This window comes from Hypanus sabinus (genome assembly GCF_030144855.1).
Source record: "Hypanus sabinus isolate sHypSab1 chromosome X2 unlocalized genomic scaffold, sHypSab1.hap1 SUPER_X2_unloc_24, whole genome shotgun sequence".
Classification (NCBI taxonomy): domain Eukaryota; kingdom Metazoa; phylum Chordata; class Chondrichthyes; order Myliobatiformes; family Dasyatidae; genus Hypanus; species Hypanus sabinus.
The window spans coordinates 332,881-355,312 of record NW_026778995.1 but is presented as its reverse complement, the minus strand read 5'-3'; the positions used below and the strand labels follow the sequence as shown (position 1 = coordinate 355,312).

The 22,432-nt window shown below is 42.3% G+C and overlaps 1 protein-coding gene across 1 annotated transcript; it reads left to right on the top strand.

Annotated features, from left to right (window-relative positions):
* Positions 1-374: 374 nt before the first annotated feature.
* On the top strand, positions 375-20,575 carry LOC132385820 (zinc-binding protein A33-like). The gene is made up of 6 exons (XM_059958042.1): positions 375-1,876; positions 2,343-2,438; positions 2,849-3,082; positions 4,878-4,900; positions 4,987-5,105; positions 15,702-20,575. Exons 1-6 carry the CDS (start codon positions 1,466-1,468, stop codon positions 16,250-16,252), a joined length of 1,434 nt encoding a protein of 477 aa, XP_059814025.1. The 5' UTR covers positions 375-1,465; the 3' UTR covers positions 16,253-20,575.
* Positions 20,576-22,432: the final 1,857 nt, after the last annotated feature.

Sequence of the window (22,432 nt, the reverse complement as noted above, 5' to 3'; positions counted from 1 at the left end):
GGGCAGCTCCCGTTCCCAGCAGGAAGGGACGGGTCTGGGAGACAACTGCAGACAACAGGCCCCGATCCTCGGCGGGGAAAGGCCGGGCGCCTCCGTGTAGCTGAAACATCTCACGGAATCTCCGCCGGTCGCTTCAGCTCTGCCTTCGAAAGGATTCACGACCCGCTGGTGGTGCAGCCGAAACCCGAGGCGCAGCTCCCGGTCTCCGGCCCACTCGGTCCCGGTCCAAACAGCGTCCCGCCCACTGACACCCCTCGGCCAATGAAAGCATCCCTCTCCCAGCGGTGATCGCTGATTGGCTGTGTGTGAGAGAGCGGGCTGCTACTGGGAGCTGGAGAAGTCAGTCACAGTTTGTTCACAGAATTAAAGGAAAATCCCCGAAACTCAAATTTCAAAGTAAATTTTATTATCAGAGTACAGATAAATCACCACATTCAACCCCGAGAAGCATTTTCCTGCGGACGTACTTAGAAAAAGTATAGAATAGTAACCATAACAGAAGCAGGCAGTGAAAGATCAGCCAGAGTGCTGAAGGTAACAAACTGTGCAAAAACAGAGAAACACCGATAAAATAACGAGAGCATGAAATAACCGCAGCGGCTGCTGATGGATCTCCGGAGCTCTCACCGCTCCCCTGTGCAATCCGACAGGCGGAAGGCCAAGGGAGAACAAGGCGCAAAGGTAAATTCGTGATTTAGAAAATAAGAAACAGGAGCAGGCGTTGCCACTCGGCCCGTTGCACTGTTCTGCCCCTCACTCAGAACATGTTGAACTTTGACCTCAGCGCCACTTTCCTGAAACGTTCCCAACATCGCCGAGCTCCTAAATATGTCCGTTTACTTTAGGAAACTTGTGGAGAAAACTCCAAATATTCACTGCACTGTGTTGGGGAAATTTCTCCTCATCTCAGTCCTGCTGAGGTGGCCTCGGATTTTGAGTCTGCGATCCCTGGTTCCACTGCCCAGCCAGGAAAAACATCATTCCTGCCCCTACCCTGTAAATACCCCATGAGACTGTGTCTGTCTCAGTCGGGAAGCTTCTCCATGTGAACCTTGTGTTAATGAAATTGGTGACAGTTCTTTCAGACCAGCAGCTTTGACCACAAGAACACCAGACAGTGGTCAGCACGGAATGTCCTGCAGTTACTGCAGGAGAAGGACTGGATGGACACAGTGGAGTGGTTCCCTGAGCAGACAGTCCAGACCATCTGGCAGAATGCCTCATCACCAGATCTCTCCAACGGGCAGCACGATTACTGCTGTCCTGATGAAGGGTCTCGGCCCGAAACGTCGACAGTGCTTCTCCCTACAGATGCTGCCTGGCCTGCTGTGTTCCACCAGCATTGTGTGTGTGTTGTGTGATTCCCCGAGTCTGCAGCGCGCGTAGTGGACAATCCCGGTACTGCAGGGGATCAGCAACTCCCCGAAAGTGAAAGCATTCTGAATCAGGAAGTGCTGGAGTTAACATGGCTTCGAAAGGAGAGACCGAGAGTTGGACCGAGGAGGTAATTTGCCCCGTCTGCCTGGATTTCTTCACCGATCCGGTTATACTGGAGTGTGGACACAACTTCTGTCGCTCTTGTATCACACGGTATTGGGAAAGGGAGCAGAGAAACTCCTGCCCGGAATGTAGAGAGGAGTTTGCTGACCGCACCCTCAGGGTCAGTCGGGCCTTAGCAAATCTGACACAAAAAGTTCGGAATCTAAGCCTGAATCCGAAAGGGAAGGAAAGTAAACGTCACTGCGAGGAACATGAGGAAGAATTGAAGCTGTTTTGTGAAACGGACAAGACACTGATCTGTCTGATCTGTAGAGACGCGCAGGAGCACAGAGAGCACCGCTTCATGCCGATTAAAGAAGCTGTTAAAATCTACAAGGTAAAAACTAACGTTAACTTAACATATTTCCTTTGTCCTTTGCTACACCTGACTCCTAACCTCCTCCCTCGTCACCATTCAGGGCCGCAAACAGCCCAGTTCCTCCCGTTTCTTCCATGGTCGATTGTCCTCTCGTATTAGATTCCTACTTCTCCAGCCCTTTACCTCTTCCACCTGTCCCCTCCCAGCTTCTCACTTCATCACCCTCCCCCACGTCCCCCTCACGCTATCTCACCCGTCACCTGTCAGCTGGTTCTCATCCCCAACCATTTTATTCTGGCTCCTGTCACATTCCTTCCCAGTCCTAATGAAGGGTCTCATCCCGAAACACCGACTGTTTATTTCCCCTGAATAGATGATGCCTGACTCACTGAGTTCCTCCGGCATTTTGTGTGATAATCGGGTTTGATCACCTGTTTATTTTGATGCATCTTTGTTTCTATTTCCTTCACTCTCTGACTTCCAGGATCAGCTAAAATCTTCCTTAGACTCTCTCACAAAAAAGGAATCAGACTTCCAGGAAAAGGAGCAGCAACAGAAAGAGAAGATTTCCGGAGTTCAGGTGAGGCTTCCTGAGCGGAATTTCTGATTTTACTGTCGAGTTTTGCTCCCTTTAATGCAGAATAGCCGAGTGTCGCAGCTCCAGTGACCTGGGTTCGATCCTGACCTCTGCTGCTGTCTGTGTGGAGTTTGCATGCTCCCCCTGTGACCACGAAAGATTCCGACACGTCCCAAGGACATGCCGAATGAATGGCTAATTACCGTTAACCCTGTGAAGGTGGGGAGGGTGTGTGTGAATCAGATGGGAGTTTATGGGTCAATAAGTGAGAGTAGGTTTCAGGAAAACGTGAGGGAATGGTGTTGACGGGAATGCTCTCAGAATTAGCATAGACTCTAATAGACCGAACTTAACGACAAAAGGAAACAGAGCACAGCAATGCAGTATATTAATCTTCACCTTTCCTTCGACAGGAACAGTCACACAGCCTTCAGTCCCACATCACATCCCAGTTTGCTGAACTGCGCCAGATTATCACTGAGAAAGAGCAGAGCTTACTCAGGGATCTCAGGGAAGAAGAGAAGAGGATTCTCAACCCAATGGAGAAAAATCTTCTAGCACTTCAAGAGAATATAAGGAGTATTCAGGAGGAAATCACTAAGTTAAAGGAACAGATGGATCAGAAAGATGGTGTGATATTTCTCAAGGTGAGGGATTATATTTCAATTTGTTTCTGTCAAAAGGCACTAAATGAACAGTGGTATATTTGAAATAAACACAGCACAGCGGCCAATTCTAACAAATCAATTGCCGCTGCTGGCGACCTCACACAAGTCGTTATACCTGCATGATGCACCCTCCCATCACTCCAATAATGACATTTCAAAATGTCCACGATACGCTTTCGGTCCTTCATTAGCAAAATATAATCTTGAAGCGATGAAACTTCAGTGTAATTCATTGTAAAGTAAGCTGCAACACAGCGGTCAAGAACAGAATGACATCCACCCGTCCCCAGCTCAAAACTGTGCAGAACAAAGTACAGATACGGAACTTTTACCACGTCCCCACTCACGTGACGAGTTACCATAATAAACACGTAACACAGAATACAATGCAGACAGAAAACAGACGTGTTGCTCCTACACACAGCATTTACAAATGGCAGTAAACTGTTTCTCACCAGACCATTGATGTAACTATTCAGGGTTGTTGTTGTCCCATAATAATATTATTAAGGGATTGGACACGCTGGAGGCAGGAAGCATGTTCCCGCTGATGGGTGAGTCCAGAACTAGAGGCCACAGTTTAAGAATAAGGGGTAACCCATTTAGAACAGTGATGCAGAAAAACTTTTTCACGCAGAGAGTGGTGGATACGTGGAATACTCTGCCCCAGAAGGCAGTGGAGGCCAAGTCTCTGGATGCTTTCAAGAGAGAGTTAGATAGAGCTCTTATAGATAGCGGGGTCAAGGGATATGGGGAGAGGGCAGGTACGAGGTACTGATTGTGTATGATCAGCCATGATCACAGTGAATGGCCGTGCTGGCTAGAAAGGCCGAATGGCCTACTGCTGCACCTATTGTCTATTGTCCCAAAACTAGACTTCCACAACTTCTGTACATCCCAGGACAGAATGCAAATCTCTCTGAAATTATTTACTCCGATCATAACACAGAGCTGCTGACTGTTTCCTTAAATACCGCATTAAATATCCTCCAAAACTCCCATTAACACCCGGTTCCAGTCACAGGCTGTGAGTGTGTCTGTTGCAGTTGGTGTGAGGGTCTCTCTGTCAATCAGTGAGAACAAAGAATTTGACCCACACATCAGACTTATCTCCTGTATCCGGTTTCCGTCAGATTATGGAAACTTTCACTGTCTCTTTATTTTTTGGATACATTTCACATGGGATTATATCCCATTCTCTATCATAAACAGGCCATTAGGTCCATCTTCTATCAGTATCCCTGCTTCACAAGCCCCCTGCCACCTACTCACCGCACCCAGCAACAGTGCCCCGAACTCCCTAGTCCCTCAACTGTTTATCCAGCCTCCCCATTACAGTCAGTCTCTGCTGATCCATTTCATCCACTCCTGTGACAGCGAGTTTCACATCCTCCTCACTAAATTTCTTGTGGAATTTGTTAAAATCCATCTGGAATTACATCTCCCCACGAGTCTCCCCATAAATAGAGGTACTTCCTCCACCTGCACACAATCACATACATCACTGATCTTAAATTCCTCCATCCTATCACACTGACGTCATATCCAGATGATAATGCACAGCCTGTCCTGTCCTCCCTGTAAGTTTCTTCCTCTCAGTAATGGTCTGACATTCATAAACTTTCCCTGTCACTTACCCCATGGTTCTGTATTGTCCGTGTGTCTGAGTGATTGTGGGAGTGGGAATTTTCAACACCTTGTAATGATTTGGATGAAATTCAGGATGTGGACAGTAAGTCCAAGTCTAATCAGATTTGTGTTTTATTTATTTCAGGAGGAAGCTCGTCGGAACAGAAGGTAGGACAGGCTCTTTACTGAAACCCTGAATGGATTTGAAAATAGTTCAGAATAGCAATTTATAACCAGCAGTTTAATATTTACAGGATTAATGACGATGTCCAGGAATTGTCAGTGACAGATGAGACCCTACCGGTTGAAAAATTCGATCACCTCTATTTGTTGAACACAGTGCTGAGAGAAATGCTTGATGCTATTAATCGAGGTAAAACTTACAAAGATTCATTTCTCCTTGTTTATGAAGATCAATTTACTTCCAATTTGAGGCAAAGATTGTCTATAATACTGGGGTGCAGGGGAACTGAAGTTTATTCCACATCAACCCCACTGACTGGGAGGCATCACTGTCACATGGTGAGCTGGAGATGTCAGACCCCTGGACACACCAGCACAGGGTCACAATACAACCAATACACGGGACTGGCAGATGAACCACTGTGTTCCAATCCCAGGCGAATGCACTAACACACCAGTACATAAGTTTGGATCTAACCAGAGGAACTGGGAATTTAATACTGACAATAATATTGTAGGGAATAAAAATGAGTATCAGTGTGGTGACCGGGATTGTCAGGAAAATACACAAGTCCTTCATGTGCCCTGTGAGTGCAGACCCTGACTGACACAGGTCTTCCCCCTTCCGGATCAGCAACTCTCACTGTTGTTAGAGGCCGAAGAGGGGAGTGGTCGTGATCGGGGACTGAATCACCAGGGGAACAGACAGGAGAATCTATTGATGTGAACGGGACACCCGAATGGTATGTTGCCTCCTGGGTGCCAGGGTCAGGGATGCCTCGAATCGTGTCCGCAGCATTTTAGAGAGGGAGGCCAAAGAGCCAGATATCTTGGTAAATTTATGACAATGACATTGGAAGTAAAAGCAAAGAGGTCCTGAAAATAGAATTTGGAGAGCTTGGTAGAAAGCTCATAAGCAGTACCCCCAGTGTTGTAATTTCTGGATTGCTGCCTGTGCCACGTGCTGGTGAGGGTAGAAACAGGATAATCTGACAGAGAAACATGGCTGAGAAGATGGTGCTGGGGACAGGGATTCAGGTTCTTGGATCATCGGGATCTGTTCTGGTGGAGGAACGAACTGCTCAAAAGGGATAGGTCGCACCTCGACCCGAGGGAGAACAATATTCTCACAGAGAGGTTTGATAGAGCTGTTGGGGAGGGTCTGAACTAATTTGTTGGGGGGGAGGTCGGGAACTGGAGTGAAGGGATAGGACTGATGGTAAAATGCAAAGATAGCGTGCAGTCAGACTGTCAGATATGGCGGACAGATGCGAGGACAAAATGTCAGCCAGCAGGGTGAGTGTCAGTGCATTAGAGATGCAGATTTAAAAAGGGTAGCAGATACAGTACACAAAGTGTTATATCTCAATGCATGGAGTATGAGAAATAAGGTGGATGATCTTGTTGCACTATTACCGATTGTCAGGTGTGATATTGTGGCTATTACAGAATCATGGTTGTAGTTGGGATCTGAATGTCCAAGGTTACACAATGTATCGGTGGTGTAGGAAGGTCGGGTGAGGGGGTGGTGTGGCTCTGCTGGCAAATCAGCAGCTAGATGTGACATAGGATTGGAAGATGTTGAATCCTTGTGGGTTGAGGTAAGGAACTGCAAAAGTAAAAATGACACTGACACCAGTCATATACAGGCCTCCCAACAGTCAGTGGGTTGAGGCCCACAGATTACAACTGGAAATAGAAAAAGCTGATGAAAAGGACAATGTTATGATAATCATGGGAGATTTCAACATGCAGGTCAATTGGGAAAATCAGGTTGGTAAAGGATTTCAAGAGAGTGAGTTTGTTGAATGCAATGTGATGGCTTTCTAGAGCAGTTTGTCGTTGAGCCTACTCGGGGAACAGCTCTACTGGATTGGGTGTTATGTATTGAACCAGAGGTGAGTAGTTAAAAGAAACCTTAGGAGGCAGAGCTCACAACATGACTGAGTTCAACTTGAAATCTGATAAGGAGACAGTAAAGTCTGACTTTGTAGTATTTCAGAGGAGTAAAAGAAATTACAGTGGTCTGAGAGAGGAGTTGGCCAAAGCAAATTGGAAGGAGATGCTGCCAGGGATGAGAGCAGAGCAGAAATGGTGTCAGTTTCTGGGAAAATGAGGATAGATGTACTCCAAAAATAAATAAATACTCAAATGGCGAAATAGTACAACCATGGCTGACAAGTTAATGTAAAGGCAAAGGAGAGGGCATACAACTAAACAAAAATTATTCGGAAGAGAGAGGATTGGGAAGCTTTTAAATATCTACAGAGAGGAACTAAAAGGTGGGAAAAAATAAACAAGAAATTGATTTGAATTGAACTGGCCTGGTTGAAGAAGCTGTCCCGGAGCCTGTTGCTCCCGGCTTTTATGCTGCGGTACCGTATCCCGGATGGTAGCAACTGGTACAGGTTGTGGTTGGGGTGACTCTGGTATCCAATGATCCTTCTGGCCCTTTTTACACACCTATCTTTGGAAAACAAGATAGCAAACAATATCAAATTATTTTTCAAGTATTGTAAAAAAAATAAAACAGAGATGAGAGTGGATATAGGACAGCTAGAAAATGAGGCTGGATGCATAATAACAGAGGATAAAGAGATGGCAGATAAGCCAAATATTTTGCACCAGTATTCACCGTGGAAGACACCAGCACTGTGCCCGGTGTTGAAGAGTGCGAGGGAAGAGAAGTGAGTGCAGTTACTGTTACAAGGGACAAGCTGCTCAAAAAGCTGAAAGCCCCAAAGATACATAAGTCACCCAGACCAGATGAACTGCACCCCAGTGTTCTGAAAGAGGTCGCAGTAGAAATTATGGAGGCATTCCAAATGATCTTTCAAAATCACTGGACCCTGGCATGGTGCCAGAGGACTGGAAAATGGCAAATGTCACTTGACTCTTTAAGTAAGGAGGAAGGCAGCAGAAAGGAAATTATTGACCAGTTTGCCTCACCTCTGTGGTTGGGAAGAAATTGGAGTCAGTTGTTAAGTATGAGGCTATGGAATACTTGGTGACACTGGACAAGATAGGACAAGTCAGCATGGCTTCGTTAGGGAATATTCTGCCTGACAAACCTGTTGGGATTCTTTGAGGAGATTACAAGCAGGATCGATAAAGGGGATGCAGTGGATGTTGTATACTTGGAATCTCGGAAGGCCTTTGACAAAGTGCCACGCATGAAGGTGGTAACCAGGTTAAGAGGCCATGGTATTACAGAAAAGTTACAGGCATGGTTAGAACATTGGCTGATTGGTAGGAAACAGCGAATGGGAGTCAACGGAACCTTTCCTGGTTGGCTGCCAGTGACTCGTGTTCCTCAGGGACACAGGTGTTAGGACACCTTCATTTTATGCTGTATATCAAGATTTAGCTGATGGAATAGACAATAAGATATAGGAGCAGAAATAGGCCATTCGGCCCATTGAGTTTGCTCCAATATTCAGTCATGGGAAGACCCAATTCTTCCGGACATCCCCACTCCCCTGCTTTCACCCCATACCATTTGATGCCCTGGCTAAATGAGAACCGGTACATCTCTGCCTTAAATATGCCTTGGCCTCCACAGCCACATGTCGCAACAAATTCCACAGATTCTCCACACACACTGACTAAAGTAATTTCTCTGCATCTCAGTTCTAAAAGGACGTCCTTCAATCATGAAGTCATACCCTCTTGTCCTAGAGTAAATGGCTTTGTTTCCAGGCTTTGCAGATGATACGAAGATTGGCGGAGGGGCCGGTAGTGTTGAGGAAACAGTTAGGCTGGACAAGGACTTGGATGAGGAGAATGGGAAAGAAATTGGCAAATTATATACAATGTTGGAAAATACATGGTCCTGCACTTTGGTCGTAGAAATAATGTGCAGATTTTTTTTTCAAATGGGGAGAAAATCAAAAAATCTGAGCCGAAATTGGATTCAGCAGTCATTCTGCAGAACTCCCTAAAGGTTAACTTGAAGGTAGAGTCACTGGTGAGGAAGGCAAATCCAATGTTAGCATTGAATTCAATCGGTTTAAATAGCATTCATTTCAAGAGCAGGGATGTGATGCTGAGGATTTATAAGGCACTGGTGAAGACTCACCTTGAGTATTGTGAACAATTTTGGGCTCCTCGTCTAAGAAAAGATGTGCTGGCATTGCAGAAGGTTCATTTCATAAGGATGATTCCAGGAATGAAAGGGTTATCATACGAGGAACGTTTGATAGCTCTGTGTCTGCACTCGCTGGAATTTAGAAAGATGAGGGGGAATCTCATTGAAACCTTTCAAATGTTGAAATTCCTAGAAACCTTTCGAATGTTGAAAGTCTCAGACAGAGTAGATGTGGAAGGGATGTTTCCCATGGTGGTGGAGTTTAGGACAAGAGGGCACAGCCTCAAGACAGAGGGGGAATCTATTTAAAACATGCGGAGAAATTTGTGCCAGCAGCTAGTGAATTTGTGGAACCTGTTGGGTGAATTTAAGGCAGAGCTTGATAGGTTCTAGATTGGACACAGCATCAAAGGTTACGGGGAGAAGACCAGGTAGTGGGGCTGAGGAGGGAAAAAAAGGATCATCAATTATTGAATGGCGGAGCAGACTCGATAGGAAAATGGCCTAATTCTGCTCCTATGTTTTATGGTGATCAGACCACTTCATTGAAGCATTGTGAGAATCAGCTCGGACACACCAACAAGCATTGACATGAGTCAAGATTTCATCTCGGGAGAAGCACACACAGCATAACCGGCCTGGCAAAGCTCCCTCACACACATACACAGGAAGGACTGGCAGATTGTAGTCAGAGCCTCAGCAATGTACATTGTTATTTCCCTCAGTAACCTGGAAACCAGTCTCTTCAGAGACAGTAATTTATTCATTTAAACAGCTCAATCACATGTGACACATTGTCAACACACACCAGACATGTGATGACACACTGTAACATACAAATTCTTCAATGTGCACACTATCCTTCAATGTGTATACACACCACACGGATATTTACCACAATCAACACACACACACACACACACACACACACACACACACACACACACACACACACACACACACACACACACACACACAGATATACTATTAGAGTGTGACACACGGCCACAGTTATAGGCACAAATTCCCATTTAGGATTGAAATCTGCCGTCCTTACCCAGTCTGTCTGTTCTGTGTCACTGAGCTGCCCTCTGACGTGACGTCACATCAACACTTCACAGACAGACTCCAGGGTGAGATTCCTCAGGAGGATGATCTGGGAGGGTTTGATGGATGTTGAACTCACGGCCCACTTCATCAATCTGCAAGACTAAGATGTCTTCTTGAGCATGGCCCATTTGTGTGTTTGCCCCCCCCCCATCCCTCTAACCATTCCCCATCTGTGTATTTATTTTAAAATATGTTATTTTTTACCTGTTTCTACAGCGTCTGAGGGCAAATTCCGTTCAACAACCTCCCTCTCTCTGAGAATGTTACCCGATTTCCCATCTCACTTTCCATCTGAGGCCTCTGGTTCTGTACTCCCATTTCTTGGAAAAAGAACGTTATTTAAGCTCCTTAGAATTATTTACCTTGATAAGGGGTCATACCTGAACATCCTACACTACAGCTGAATAGCCCAAGCTTACCCACTCTCTGATTTTAACCCAAGCCCCCAGTCCTGGTAACATCCTCCTGAAGCCTCCTGTCCAGTGTAATGACATCCTCCCCATATTCGGGAACCGGAAAAGCAGACAATACTCCAAGTATGGTCTATCATCGACATCAAAGGCCTTGCTAAATTTCATGTGGACAGTGTGGAATAGGCTGATGAATACAGGACTGAAGGTGTTTTTTTAGATTGGGACAAGAAGGGCGGCGTGGGAGCTAAATTCTGAAGGAAGACAGTGTAAAAAAAAAACTTTGTGTACAAGAACGGCGAGACTGCACAGGACAGCGCGGAGAGTTTAAAAAGATGACCACCCTATACAGCGGGCAGCGGAGTGGGTGGCAGCAGAGTGTAGGGCTTTGGCTCAACGGGCTTAGGCGGTAACGGGAAGAGCTGAGAGCGAGGAACCGACTCTTTTTCTCCCCTTGGCAAATCGGCCTGGACGGACGGGGGAACAGCAGGGCACATTACTTAACCGTTTAAAAAGTCCGTGTGCTTGGTGAAGTAAGTGGGTGAGTAGACCCATCTTTCTTTGTGTCATTCCTGTAGAATTAGGTAGCATGTCTGCAGGGTCTGTGCTTTGTTCAGGGTGTCAGATGTGGGAATCCTGGGAGACCTCCAGCCTCCCTGATAGCCACATCTGCACCAGGTGAACCGAGATTCAGCTCCTCGGAGACCGTGTTAGGGATCTGGAGCTGCAGCTTGATGACCTACTGCTTATTAGAGAAAATGAAGAGGTGATAGACAGGAGCTACAGGGCGGTAGTTATCCCTAGGCTACAGGGGTCAGAAAACTGGGTGACTGTCAGGAGAGGGAAGGGAAATGCCCAGATAGTGGAGAGCACCCCTGTGGCTGCCCCCCTCAGCAACAAGTATATCGTTTTGGACGCTGTTGAGGGGGATGACCTGACAGGGGACGGCTACGGTGACCGGGTCTCTGGCACTGAGCCTGGCGCTGTTGTGCAGGAGGGAAGGAGGGAGAAGAGGAATGCGGTAGTCATAGGGGATTCCATAGTCAGTGGAACAGACAGGAGATTCTGTGCGCCTGGCAGAGATACCCACATGGTGTGCTGCCTCCCAGGTGCCAGGGTACGGGATGTCTCGGATCGGGTCCAGAATATTCTGAAGGGAGAGGGTGAGCAGCCAGCTGTCTTGGTACATGTTGGTACCAATGACATAGAGAGGAAAAGGGAGGAGGTCCTGAAGAGAGATTTCCGGGAGTTGGGAATGAAGCTGAGAAGCAGGACCTCCAGGGTAGTAACCTCAGGACTGCTACCTGTGCCACGTGCTAGCGAGGGCAAGAATAGTAGGATCAGGCTGATGAATGTGTGGCTGAGAGACTGGTGCAGGGGGCAGGGCTTCAGATTCTTGGATCATTGGGATCTCTTCTGGGGGAAGTACTACTTATTCAAAAAGGACGGGTTACCCCTGAACCCGAAGGGGATCAATATCATCGCGGGAATGTTTAATAGAGCTGTTAGGGAGGGTTTAAACTAATTTGGCAGGGGGATGGTAAACCGGAATGATAGAGCGGAGGAGAGGGAATCTATAAATCTAAGATAGTGAGCAGTAAAGATGTCAGGAAGGACAGGCAGGTGATGGGGCAAATTTGCAGCCACTGGGATGAGTTGCAGTGCAATCAAAGCAAAACTGACCAAATACTGGACTTAAGGTGTTATACTTAAATACACACAGCATAAGGCATAAGGTGGATGATCTTGTCGTACAGCTACAGATTGGCAGGTATAATTTTGTGGCCATCACTGAGACGTGGCTAAAGGATGCATGGCTGTGAGAGCTAAACGTCCAAGGATACACGGTGTATCGGAAGGATAGGCAGGTAGGCAGAGGGGGTGGCGTGGCTTTATTGGTATGAAATGATATTAAATCATTAGAAAGAGGTGACATAGGATCGGAAGTGCAGAATCTTTCTGTGTTGAGCTAAGAAATCGCCGGGGTAAAAGGACCCTGATGGCAGTTATCTACAGGCCTCCTAACAGCTGCAGTGATGTGGATTACAAATTACAACAGAAAATAGAAAAGGCTTGCCAGAAGGGCAGTGTTATGATAATTGTGGGGATTTTAACATGCGAGTGGATTGGGAAAATCAGGTCGACACTGGATCTCAAGAGAGAGAATTTGTAGAATGTCTACGAGATGGCTTTTCAGAACAGCTTGTTGTTGAGCCCACTAGGGGATCAGAGATACTGGATTGGATATTGTGTAATGACCCAGAGGTGATTAGAGAGATTGAGGTGAAGGAACCGTTAGGAGGCAGTGATCGTAACATGATTGAGTTCACTGTGAAATTTGAGAAAGAGAAGCCGAAATCCGATGTGTCGGTATTGCAGTAGAGTAAAGGAAATTACAGTGGCACGAGAGAGGAACTGGCCAAATTTGACTTGAAAGGGACATTAGAGGGAAGGACGGCCTAGCAGCAGTGGCTGGAGTTTATGTGAGGAGTGAGGAATGTGCAAGACAGATATATTCCAAAAAAGAAGAATTTTTCAAATGGAAAAAGAGAAGTCAAAGCCAAAGTGGCTGACAAGAGAAGTCAAAGCCAAAGTAAAAGCAAAGGAGAGGGCATTCAAAGAAGCAAAAATTAGTGGGAAGACAGAGGATTGGGAAGATTTTAAAAGCTTACAAAAGGAAACTAAGAAGGCCATTAAGAGGGAAAAGATGAACTATGAAAGGAAGCTTGCAAATTATATCAAAGAAGATACTAAAAGCTTTGTCAAGTATATAAAGAATAAAAAACGGGTGAGAGTGGATATTAGACAGATAGAAAATGATGCTGGAGAAATTGTAATGGGAGATAAGGAGATGGCTGAGGAACTGAACGAGTATTTGCATCAGTCCTCACTGAGGAAGATATCAGCAGTATACCGGACACTCAAGGGTGTCAGGGAAGAGAAGTGTGCGCAGTCACAATTACGACAGAGAAAGTACTCAGGAAGCTGAATAGTCTCAGGGTAGATAAATCTCCAGGACCAGACGGAATGCACACTTGTGTTTTGAAGGAAGTAGCTGTGGAGATCGCGGAGGCATTAGCAATGATCTTTCAAAAGTCAATAGATTCTGGCATGGTTCCGGAGGAGTGGAAGATTGTAAATGCCACTCTGGTATTTAAGAAAGGGGCAAGGAAGCAAAAAGTAAATTATAGACCTGTTAGATTGAGAAATGGTTGTAAAGTTTCTGGAGTCAATTGTCAAGAATGAGGTTACGGAGTACCTGGACGCATATGACAAGATAGGCCAAACTCAGCATGGTTGCCTTAAAGGAAAATCCTGCCTGACAAACCCATTGAAATCTTTTGAGGAGATTACAAGTAGGCTAGACAAGGGAGATGCAATGGATGTTGTGTATTTGGATTTTCAGAAGGCTTTTGACAAGGTGCCACACATGAAGTTGCTAAACAAGATAAGAGCCCATGGAATTATGGGAAATTTACATATGTGGATAGAGCGTTGGCTGATTGGCAGGAAACAGAGAGTGGGAATAAAGGATCCCATTCTGGTTGTCTGCCAGTTACCAGTGGTGTTCCACAGGGGTCCGTGTTGGGGCCACTTCTTTTTACGTTGTATATCAACAATTTGGATTATGAAATAGATGGCTTTGTGGCTAAGTTTGCTGATGATACAAAGATAGGTGGAGGGGACGGTAGTGCTGAGGAAACAGAGAGTCTGCAGAGAGACTTGGATAGATTGGGAGAATGGTCAAAGAAGTGGCAAATGAAATACAATGTTTAAAAGTGTATGGTCATGCACGTTGGTAGAAGAAATAAACGGGCTGACTATTATTGAAATGGAGAGAGAATTCAAAATTCTGAGATGCAATTGTACTTGGAAGTGCTTGTGCAGGATACCCTTAAGGTTAACCTCCAGGTTGAGTCGGTGGTGAAGAAGGTGAATGCAATATTGGCATTCATTTCTAGAGGAATAGAATATAAGAGCTGGGATGTGATGTTGAGGCACTATAAGGAACTGGTAAGACCTCACTTGGAATACTGTGTGCAGTTTTGGGCTCCTTATTTACGAAAGGATGTTCTGACATTGGAGAGGGTTCAGAGAAGATTCACGAGAATGATTCCTGGAATAAGAGTGTTAACATGTGAGGAATGTTTGACCGCTCTTGGACTGTACTCCGTGGAGTTTAGAATGAGGGGGAACCTCACAGAAGCATTTCGAATGTTAAAAGGCATGGACAGAGTGGATGTGGCAAAGTTGTTTCCCATGGTGGGGGAGTCTAGTACGAGAGAGCATGACTTAAGGATTGAAGGGCGCCCATTCAGAACGGAGATGCAAAGAAATTTTTTTAGCCAGAGGGTGGTGAATCTGTGAATTTCTTGCAGCAGTGGAAGCCAAGTCATTGGGTGTATTTAAGACAGAGATTGATAGGTATGTGAGTAGACAGGTCATGGTGAGAGGGTGGGAGAGTGGGACTAAATGAGAGAATGGGAAAATGGATCAGCTCATGATAAAATAACTTCTGCTTTAAAAATCAAACACAAGAAAATCTACAGATGCTGGTAATCCAAGCTGCACAGGTCCTGATGAAGGGTCTCGCCAGATCTCTCTGACACCTGTCTGGAGAGAGTTGATGTTGGGAGGATGTGGGTGGGTTGAGAACTGTAAGCACAGCCTCCAACTATAGGGATGTCCATTTAGGACAGAAATGAGGAGGAATTCCTTTATCCACAGGATAGTGAATCTGCCACAGGCAGCTTTGGAGTCCAAATAATTGAGTATATTTAAAGCAGAGTAACACACACAAATTGTTGGGTGAACAGCAGGCCGGTAAGTTTCTATGGAAACGAGTAAACAGTCTAGGGTTCAGACTGAAATAATTCCTCAATACCTGTGTTGCTTAAGGGTTCCTGCAAATTCATCCCCTGTCCTAATGAGGGGCTGCGGGGGATGGGGTTGTGGGAAAGGGGACAAAGTCATCCTCATCTGCCATCTTTGCCCCCTCCAGCTTCTCATTACGTCTACACACACAGTTCACCCACAGGCTTTCAAACCCTCTCCCTCCTGGTTCAATCTGCCATTCATCTCTCCCCCACTGGTTCCCATTGTCACCTCCTTTAATGTCTCAAACCATCACACTGCCCCCTTCACACTCACAGATGAAATTCTCTGCTTCTCCCCCCAGTCTCTGTCACCCTGGATGTGGAAACGGCGAATCCGTATCTCGAGGTGTCTGAGGATCGGAAGAGTGTGAGATGGACCGGGACCCGGAGGAATCTCCCTGACACCGGGAAGAGATTCACAAACTGGGCTTGTGTGCTGGGATCGGAGGGATTCACATCGGGGAGACATTACTGGGAGGTGGAGGTGACGGGGAATCGGGTCTGGGGTCTGGGAGTCGCCGCAGAGTCTGTGGAGAGGAAGGGATGGTTCATTCTGAGTCCGGAGACCGGATTCTGGGTCATCGGGCGGGTTGGTGACGTGTTACATCGGGATTGTGACGTCTCCGGTCGCCCCTCCCCCGGGTCTCGTCTTCCTGCCGGTCCCATCCCCGGGAGGGTGGGAGTTTATCTCAGTTACGAGTCCGGGACAGTTTCATTTTACAACGCGGAGACCAAGTCCCATCTCCACACCTTCACTGGGAATAAATTCACGGGGAAACTTTATCCTTTCTTCCGGACCTGGGGTGTGAACCAGTGGCTGAGAATCTGCTCCGGTTCCGCTCCGGGTCTGTAAACGGGTCGGGTCCCGGGACCGGCGTCAGGAGTAAAGTCCCTGTAAATATAAATGTGCGGAGAGTGCAGCTAAATACGTGGCTAAGGGGATGGTGCAGGAGGGAGGGCTTCATGTTTCTGGACAATTGGGCTTTGTTCCCGGGAAGGTGGGGCCTGTTCCGACGGGACGGTTTGCCCCTAAACTGGGCGGGGGGGGGAGGAATAACATTCTTGCGGGTAGATTTGCCAGTGCTGCTCCGGGGAATTTAATCCAGATTTGCAGAGGGAGGGGAACCAGAGTGTCAGAGCAGATAGTGAGGTGCAGGAGGATAAGGAACATGAGAGGACTGCATGTATAAACGGAAATGAAAAAAAAGCGGATGATATACATATTCTCAGGTACATCTATTTCAATGCACGGAGTATTGTCGGTAAAACAGATGAGTTCAGGGCTTGGGTTGACACGTGGGATAACGTCATTACTGCTATTAGTGAGGGGCAGAACTGGCAGCTTAATGTTCTGGTAAAATTGGAGAACGGCCAATTTTGTGGAAATGAAAAAGGATCCAGGAAGAGTGGATTGGGATAAGTTTTTTTTCTGGCAAGGATGTGTTCAGTAAGTTCACAGGCATAAGAAATTAAATAGAGATTGGGTTGGAAATGTTATAGCAACTTCATTTAATTCAAAATCGAGAGGAGTTGCAATTTCGGTTAATAAATCTTTACCAATTAAAATACAAAATGTAATAATTGATTCTGTGGAGAGATATGTGATTATACATTGTCAAATTTTTTCAGAATTATGGACTTTTATGAACATTTATGCACCAAATGAAAATGATGCAAAATTCATACAAGAAGATTTTTTGAACTTGGCTGACGCAAATTATAAAATATTAATAAGCAGAGATTTTAATTTTTGTTTAGATCCAGTTTTGGATAAGTCAACTAAAGTTGTTACAAAATTAAAAGTAATAAAACTAACTTTATCATTAATGGAAGATTTAAACCTGATTGATATATGGAGAAAAATTAATCCAAGAGAAAGAGATTATTCATTTTATTCAAATAGACATAAAACTTAGATGGAGATTTAATACAATTTTATTAAAACGTCAAGATTTTGTGATTTTATGAAAAAACAGATTCAATTTTTTTTGGATACAAATTTACATTCAATTGAGGATAAAATTGTATTATAGGAAGCGATGAAAGCATATTTTAAGGGGTCAGATTGTAAGTTATACATCTAAAATTAAGAAGGAAAATTGGGAAAAGATATCATAAAGTTAGAAAAAGAATCTCAATGATATATGACAGAAGAAAAATAAAGACAACTTGTTAATAAAAAACTACAATATAATACACTCCAGACATATCGTACAGAAAAAGTAATTATGAGAACTAAACAGAAATATTATGAATTAGTTGAAAGATCACATAAAATTCTTGCTTGGCAGTTGAAAACAGAACAGGCTTTTAAAACAATAAATGCAATTAGAACAAGTGTAAATAAGGTTGCTGATAAACCTTTAGAAATTAATGAAACTTTATTTTTTTTATACTGAACTATATCAATCAGAATCACAAAATAAGATTACTGAGATAGATAAATTTTTTATCACAAATAACCCTTCCAAAATTTAATTTGGAAGAACAGAAAGGATTAGATATGCCCTTTACATTAAAAGAGGTTGAAGAAGCTTTAGGATCACTTCAGAGTAATAAATCCCCAGAAGAAAATGGTTTTCCTCCTGAATTTTATAAAAAAATTTAAAGATATATTAATTCCTCCCTTTATGGAATTAATATACCAAGTGGAAAGAATGCATAAACTCCCACAATCTTTTTTAACAGCGATCATAACGGAATTGCCAAAAAAAGAGATCCTCTAAAACCAACATCATATAGGCCTATTTCTTTGTTGAATACAGATTATAAGATAATAGCAATAATTTTATCTAATAGAATATCTAAATATTTACCAAAATTAATACATATGGATCAAACAGATTTTATTAAAAACAGACAATCAATGGATAATCTAACCTGGTTACTTAGTATAATTCATCTGGCACAAAAAAGAGAGGAAATGAATGTGGCATTTGCTTTGGATGCAGAAAAAGCATTTGATAGATTGGAATGGGATTTTTTGTTTAAGGTATTGGAAAAATATGAGCTAGGAAGATCTTTTATACAATGGATTAAAACCTTAAATACTAATCCTCAAGCTAAAGTAGTTACAAATGCTCAGATTTCAACACCATTTTGCTTAACGAGGTCAACTGGACAAGGCTGCCCGTTATCACCTGCTTTATTTGTATTGGCAAAAGAACCATTAGCTGAATTAATTAGAACAGATTCAGATTTTGGTGGTTTTAGAGTTAATCAAGAAGAATATAAGATTAATTTATTTGCTGATGATGTTTTGATTTATTTAACAAACACATTACAATCTTTGCAAAGATTATCTTTTAAATTGGAAGAATACGGGAAAGTATCAGGGTATAAATTAAATTGGGATAAAAGTGAAATTTTACCCCTTACCAAACGAAATTATAATCAATGTCGATTAGTAACTCAATTTCGATGGTCAATAAATGGGATAAAATATTTAGGTATCAGAGTTGACAATGATGTAAAAATTTATATAAACAAAATTATTTGCCATTATTAAAAAAAATAAAAGAGGATCTTGATAAATGGATGATGTTACCAATAACATTAATAGGTAGAGTTAATGCTGTAAAAATGAATATATTCCATAGATTGCAATATTTATTCCAAACTTTACCAATACAATTACCGCAGAAGTTTTTTCAAGAACTAAATAAATATGTAAGGAAATTTCTTTGGAAAGGAAAGATGTCAAGAATATCATTGGAAAAATTGAGATGTAAATTTGATTTAGGAGGGTTACAACTTCCAAATTTTAAGAATTATGATAAAGGAAATCAACTTAGATTTATTGCATCTTTTTTTGATGAAAAAAAAACCCGGCATGGATTAGAATAAAATTAGATAAGATAGGAGAAAACATACCAGAAGATTTTACATACAAATGGGAATCCAAATTGATACGGGAAAAAAAAGAATCTCCTATATTAAGACTCTTGATTGATTTATGGAATAAGGTAAATATGGACGATAAGATAAAGAAATCTTTATTAGCAAACTTTAATTCAAAATAGGCTTATTCCTTTTACAATGGATAATAAACTTTTACATAATTGGTTCCAAAAGGGGATTAAATATGTACGTAATTGTTTTGAAGGAGGTATATTGATGTCGTTTGATCAATGAAAAAATAAATATAAAATATCAAACAACACTCTTTTCTCTTATTTTCAATTAAAGGACAATTTACGAAAAAAGCTGGGTCAAACAATGTTGATGCCAAAACTTAGTGAAATAGAAATATTAATTCAAAAAGGAAAAATTTAAAAAAATACATCTTGTATGTACAATTTGATTCAAAAACAGACTGAATCTGGAATTCATAAATCAAGACAAAAATGGGAAACTGATTTGAATTTTAAAATTGTTGGAAAAAGTTGGTCAAGATTATGTTCTGATAGTATGATAAATACAATAAATGTTCAAATTAGATTAATACAATATAATTTTTACATCAATTATATATAACACCACAGAAAATAAAGAGATTAAATTCAAATATGTCTGACCAATGCTTTCGATGTAATCAAGAAATTGGTACTTTTTTACATTCTACTTGGTCTTGTTTTAAAATTCAACCATTTTCGATATATCTGACTTTTATTGGAACAAAGTACTGGAGTTCAACTCCCAAATAGTCCAATATTATTTTTATTAGGAGATATTGAAAGGACAATACCGAAAATTAAATTGAATAAGTATCAGAAAAAATTTAAAAATATTGCATTGGAAGTAGCTAAAAAAGTTATCGCAATTACTTGGAAATCTGAGTTATATTTAACTATGGATCATTGGAATAATGAAATATATTGTTGTATTCCACTTGAAAAAATTACATATAATCTGAGAAATGAATATCATATATTTTTCAAAATTTGGCTCCCATACCTACAAAAGATGGGATTAAATATAGAGGTCCTTTGAAGATAAAATTATAATGTAATTGGGGAAAGTAAGAATACATATAAATATTATTTTGAACTCCATGGAGCATGTGGGTATCCTCCAATATCGAGGCAATCTTTTTCTTCCTTATTTCTTTCTTTAGATAAGGGTTAAGGTGGGGAGGGGGAGGAGGATTAATATTATTTTTCTTTTTCTTACTAATTTTTCATTACATTTATTCTTTGTAATTTTCTAAAAATTTAATAAATAAATAAAAAGAGCATCCCAGTAATCCAACAGCCCACTCACCTTTGCTACCCTTTATGTCATTTCCTTACGTTTAACACAATTATTACGTGCCTTTTCCAGCTCAAACTGTGAATTGATTTATAGTCAGTCCCATAATTTAATGGCTGTTATTTGAAAACTATCTACCCTCGCAAAGATTGTACTTAAGACTGCATTTGATTTTTCTTCAGCCTTGTACGCTTCACATTGAAGTAGTATGTGTTTCGACGGTTTCATAATGACAAAATGTACACGACACAGAATGAAGTTTTCCAATTAGTTACAAGGCGTAATTAAGCATAGTGTGGATATTTCTGTCATGTGAATATCATTCCTTCACTTGTTTTAAGCCCTTCTTCTATAAACCCAACAGGTTTATGTATTCTGGAAAGGTGTCTGTCTTTACGTCCATTATCCTACGTCTTGCCATAAGCCCCTAATTCTTAACACTACCAACCTTTTAGCTTCTAATTTGCTAAGTGGGTCTATATCCACAGCTTAACATTTAACAGCTTTTGGAGCTAAACAATCAAAATCATCATTTACCTCAACAGCGTGATGTGCAGGGCCCCATAATGTGCAGACATATAAATCAAACTTTATATATGAAATACCGTTTGACAAGTTTCCAACAGTCAATCTGACCTACTGCCAGAATGACCTGTTTAAGACTCATCAAAACCGAAATGTATTCTGAGCAAATTATAAGGACCAATTTCTTCCATCCACTGTAAGCCTAAACTGTTGGCAAAGAATTCTGCCTTCTGTGCTGATAAATGGCTATAAGTCATTTCTTTATCATTACCTGCAATTCAGGCACACAAAAACAGCCACACCAACATCCCCAATTAAATTATCTTTTGATTCATCTGTAAAAATGGTTACTGTATGATAATAACTTTCATTAATATACTGATGACCAACAGACTCTCAGGCAGAACTGAATCCGATCGTGTAAAAACTAAAATCACCTGAAGTCATTGGAAAAAACAATGTGGGGTTACAGAGAAAGCTACAGTGGGACATACTGTATCATCAAACACACCCATATTCGCAGCGTGGTAAGAACCCAGCCACCCAAAACAAAAAACACTCTTCTAGTGATGTCCCCAACCGTCCTCCAGTGCACCTTTAACAGGATGATCATTTCCTTGACCCGCAAATTAATCCAGTATGTTGACATCAACTTGAATCTTTGAGGGCAATTGTCCCATTGCAATCAGTAAAGCCAAAACAGGAGACAACATTACCGCACCAGAACACAATCTAAAAGTCTGTAATTGTATCACATACAAACACTTTTAATTTGAAGATGAAGGTGATCCACAAGCCACACAGACATAATCAAGAACAGATCAAATTAAACAAATATAATTGGTCAAAGATTTTCATGTTGCACCCAAGAATACCCACATAGATGTCTGAGGAGATTTAAAGCTCCTTTACATTTATCAATTATTTTACTGATAGTTGCTTCCCCGTCAGCTTATTATCCATCCACATAATGAGAAATCTTACCACTGACACTTCCTCAAGACATTAATCCTATAAATTAAAATCAACTGCAAGTCTATTAATGCTGTTTGTAAACCACGTAATGTGTTTTAACGACTGAAAGCTTACAATCCTCATCAATCTGCCCACTGTTTGATCCATTAATTGTAAATTGCAGTTAATACCTCAAATCCATAAAGCTAAGTCATCTGTATATTGTGGTTTTCCCATCTCAGAGAAAATATCATTAATCATAATATTAAATAATGAAGGGCTACAAATACTGCCTTGTGGGATCTCATTCTCTATCTCATAGACACAGACATGCCGACCTTTACTTGGACAGTCCATACAAAAA

Coding starts and splice junctions, on each gene's coding strand:
- LOC132385820 (XM_059958042.1), top strand. CDS start 1,466: ATGGCTTCGAAAGGAGAGACCGAGAGTTGGACCGAGGAGGTAATTTGC. Junction 1,877..2,342: donor AAGCTGTTAAAATCTACAAG/GTAAAAACTAAC, acceptor TCTGACTTCCAG/GATCAGCTAAAATCTTCCTT. Junction 4,901..4,986: donor GAAGCTCGTCGGAACAGAAG/GTAGGACAGGCT, acceptor TAATATTTACAG/GATTAATGACGATGTCCAGG.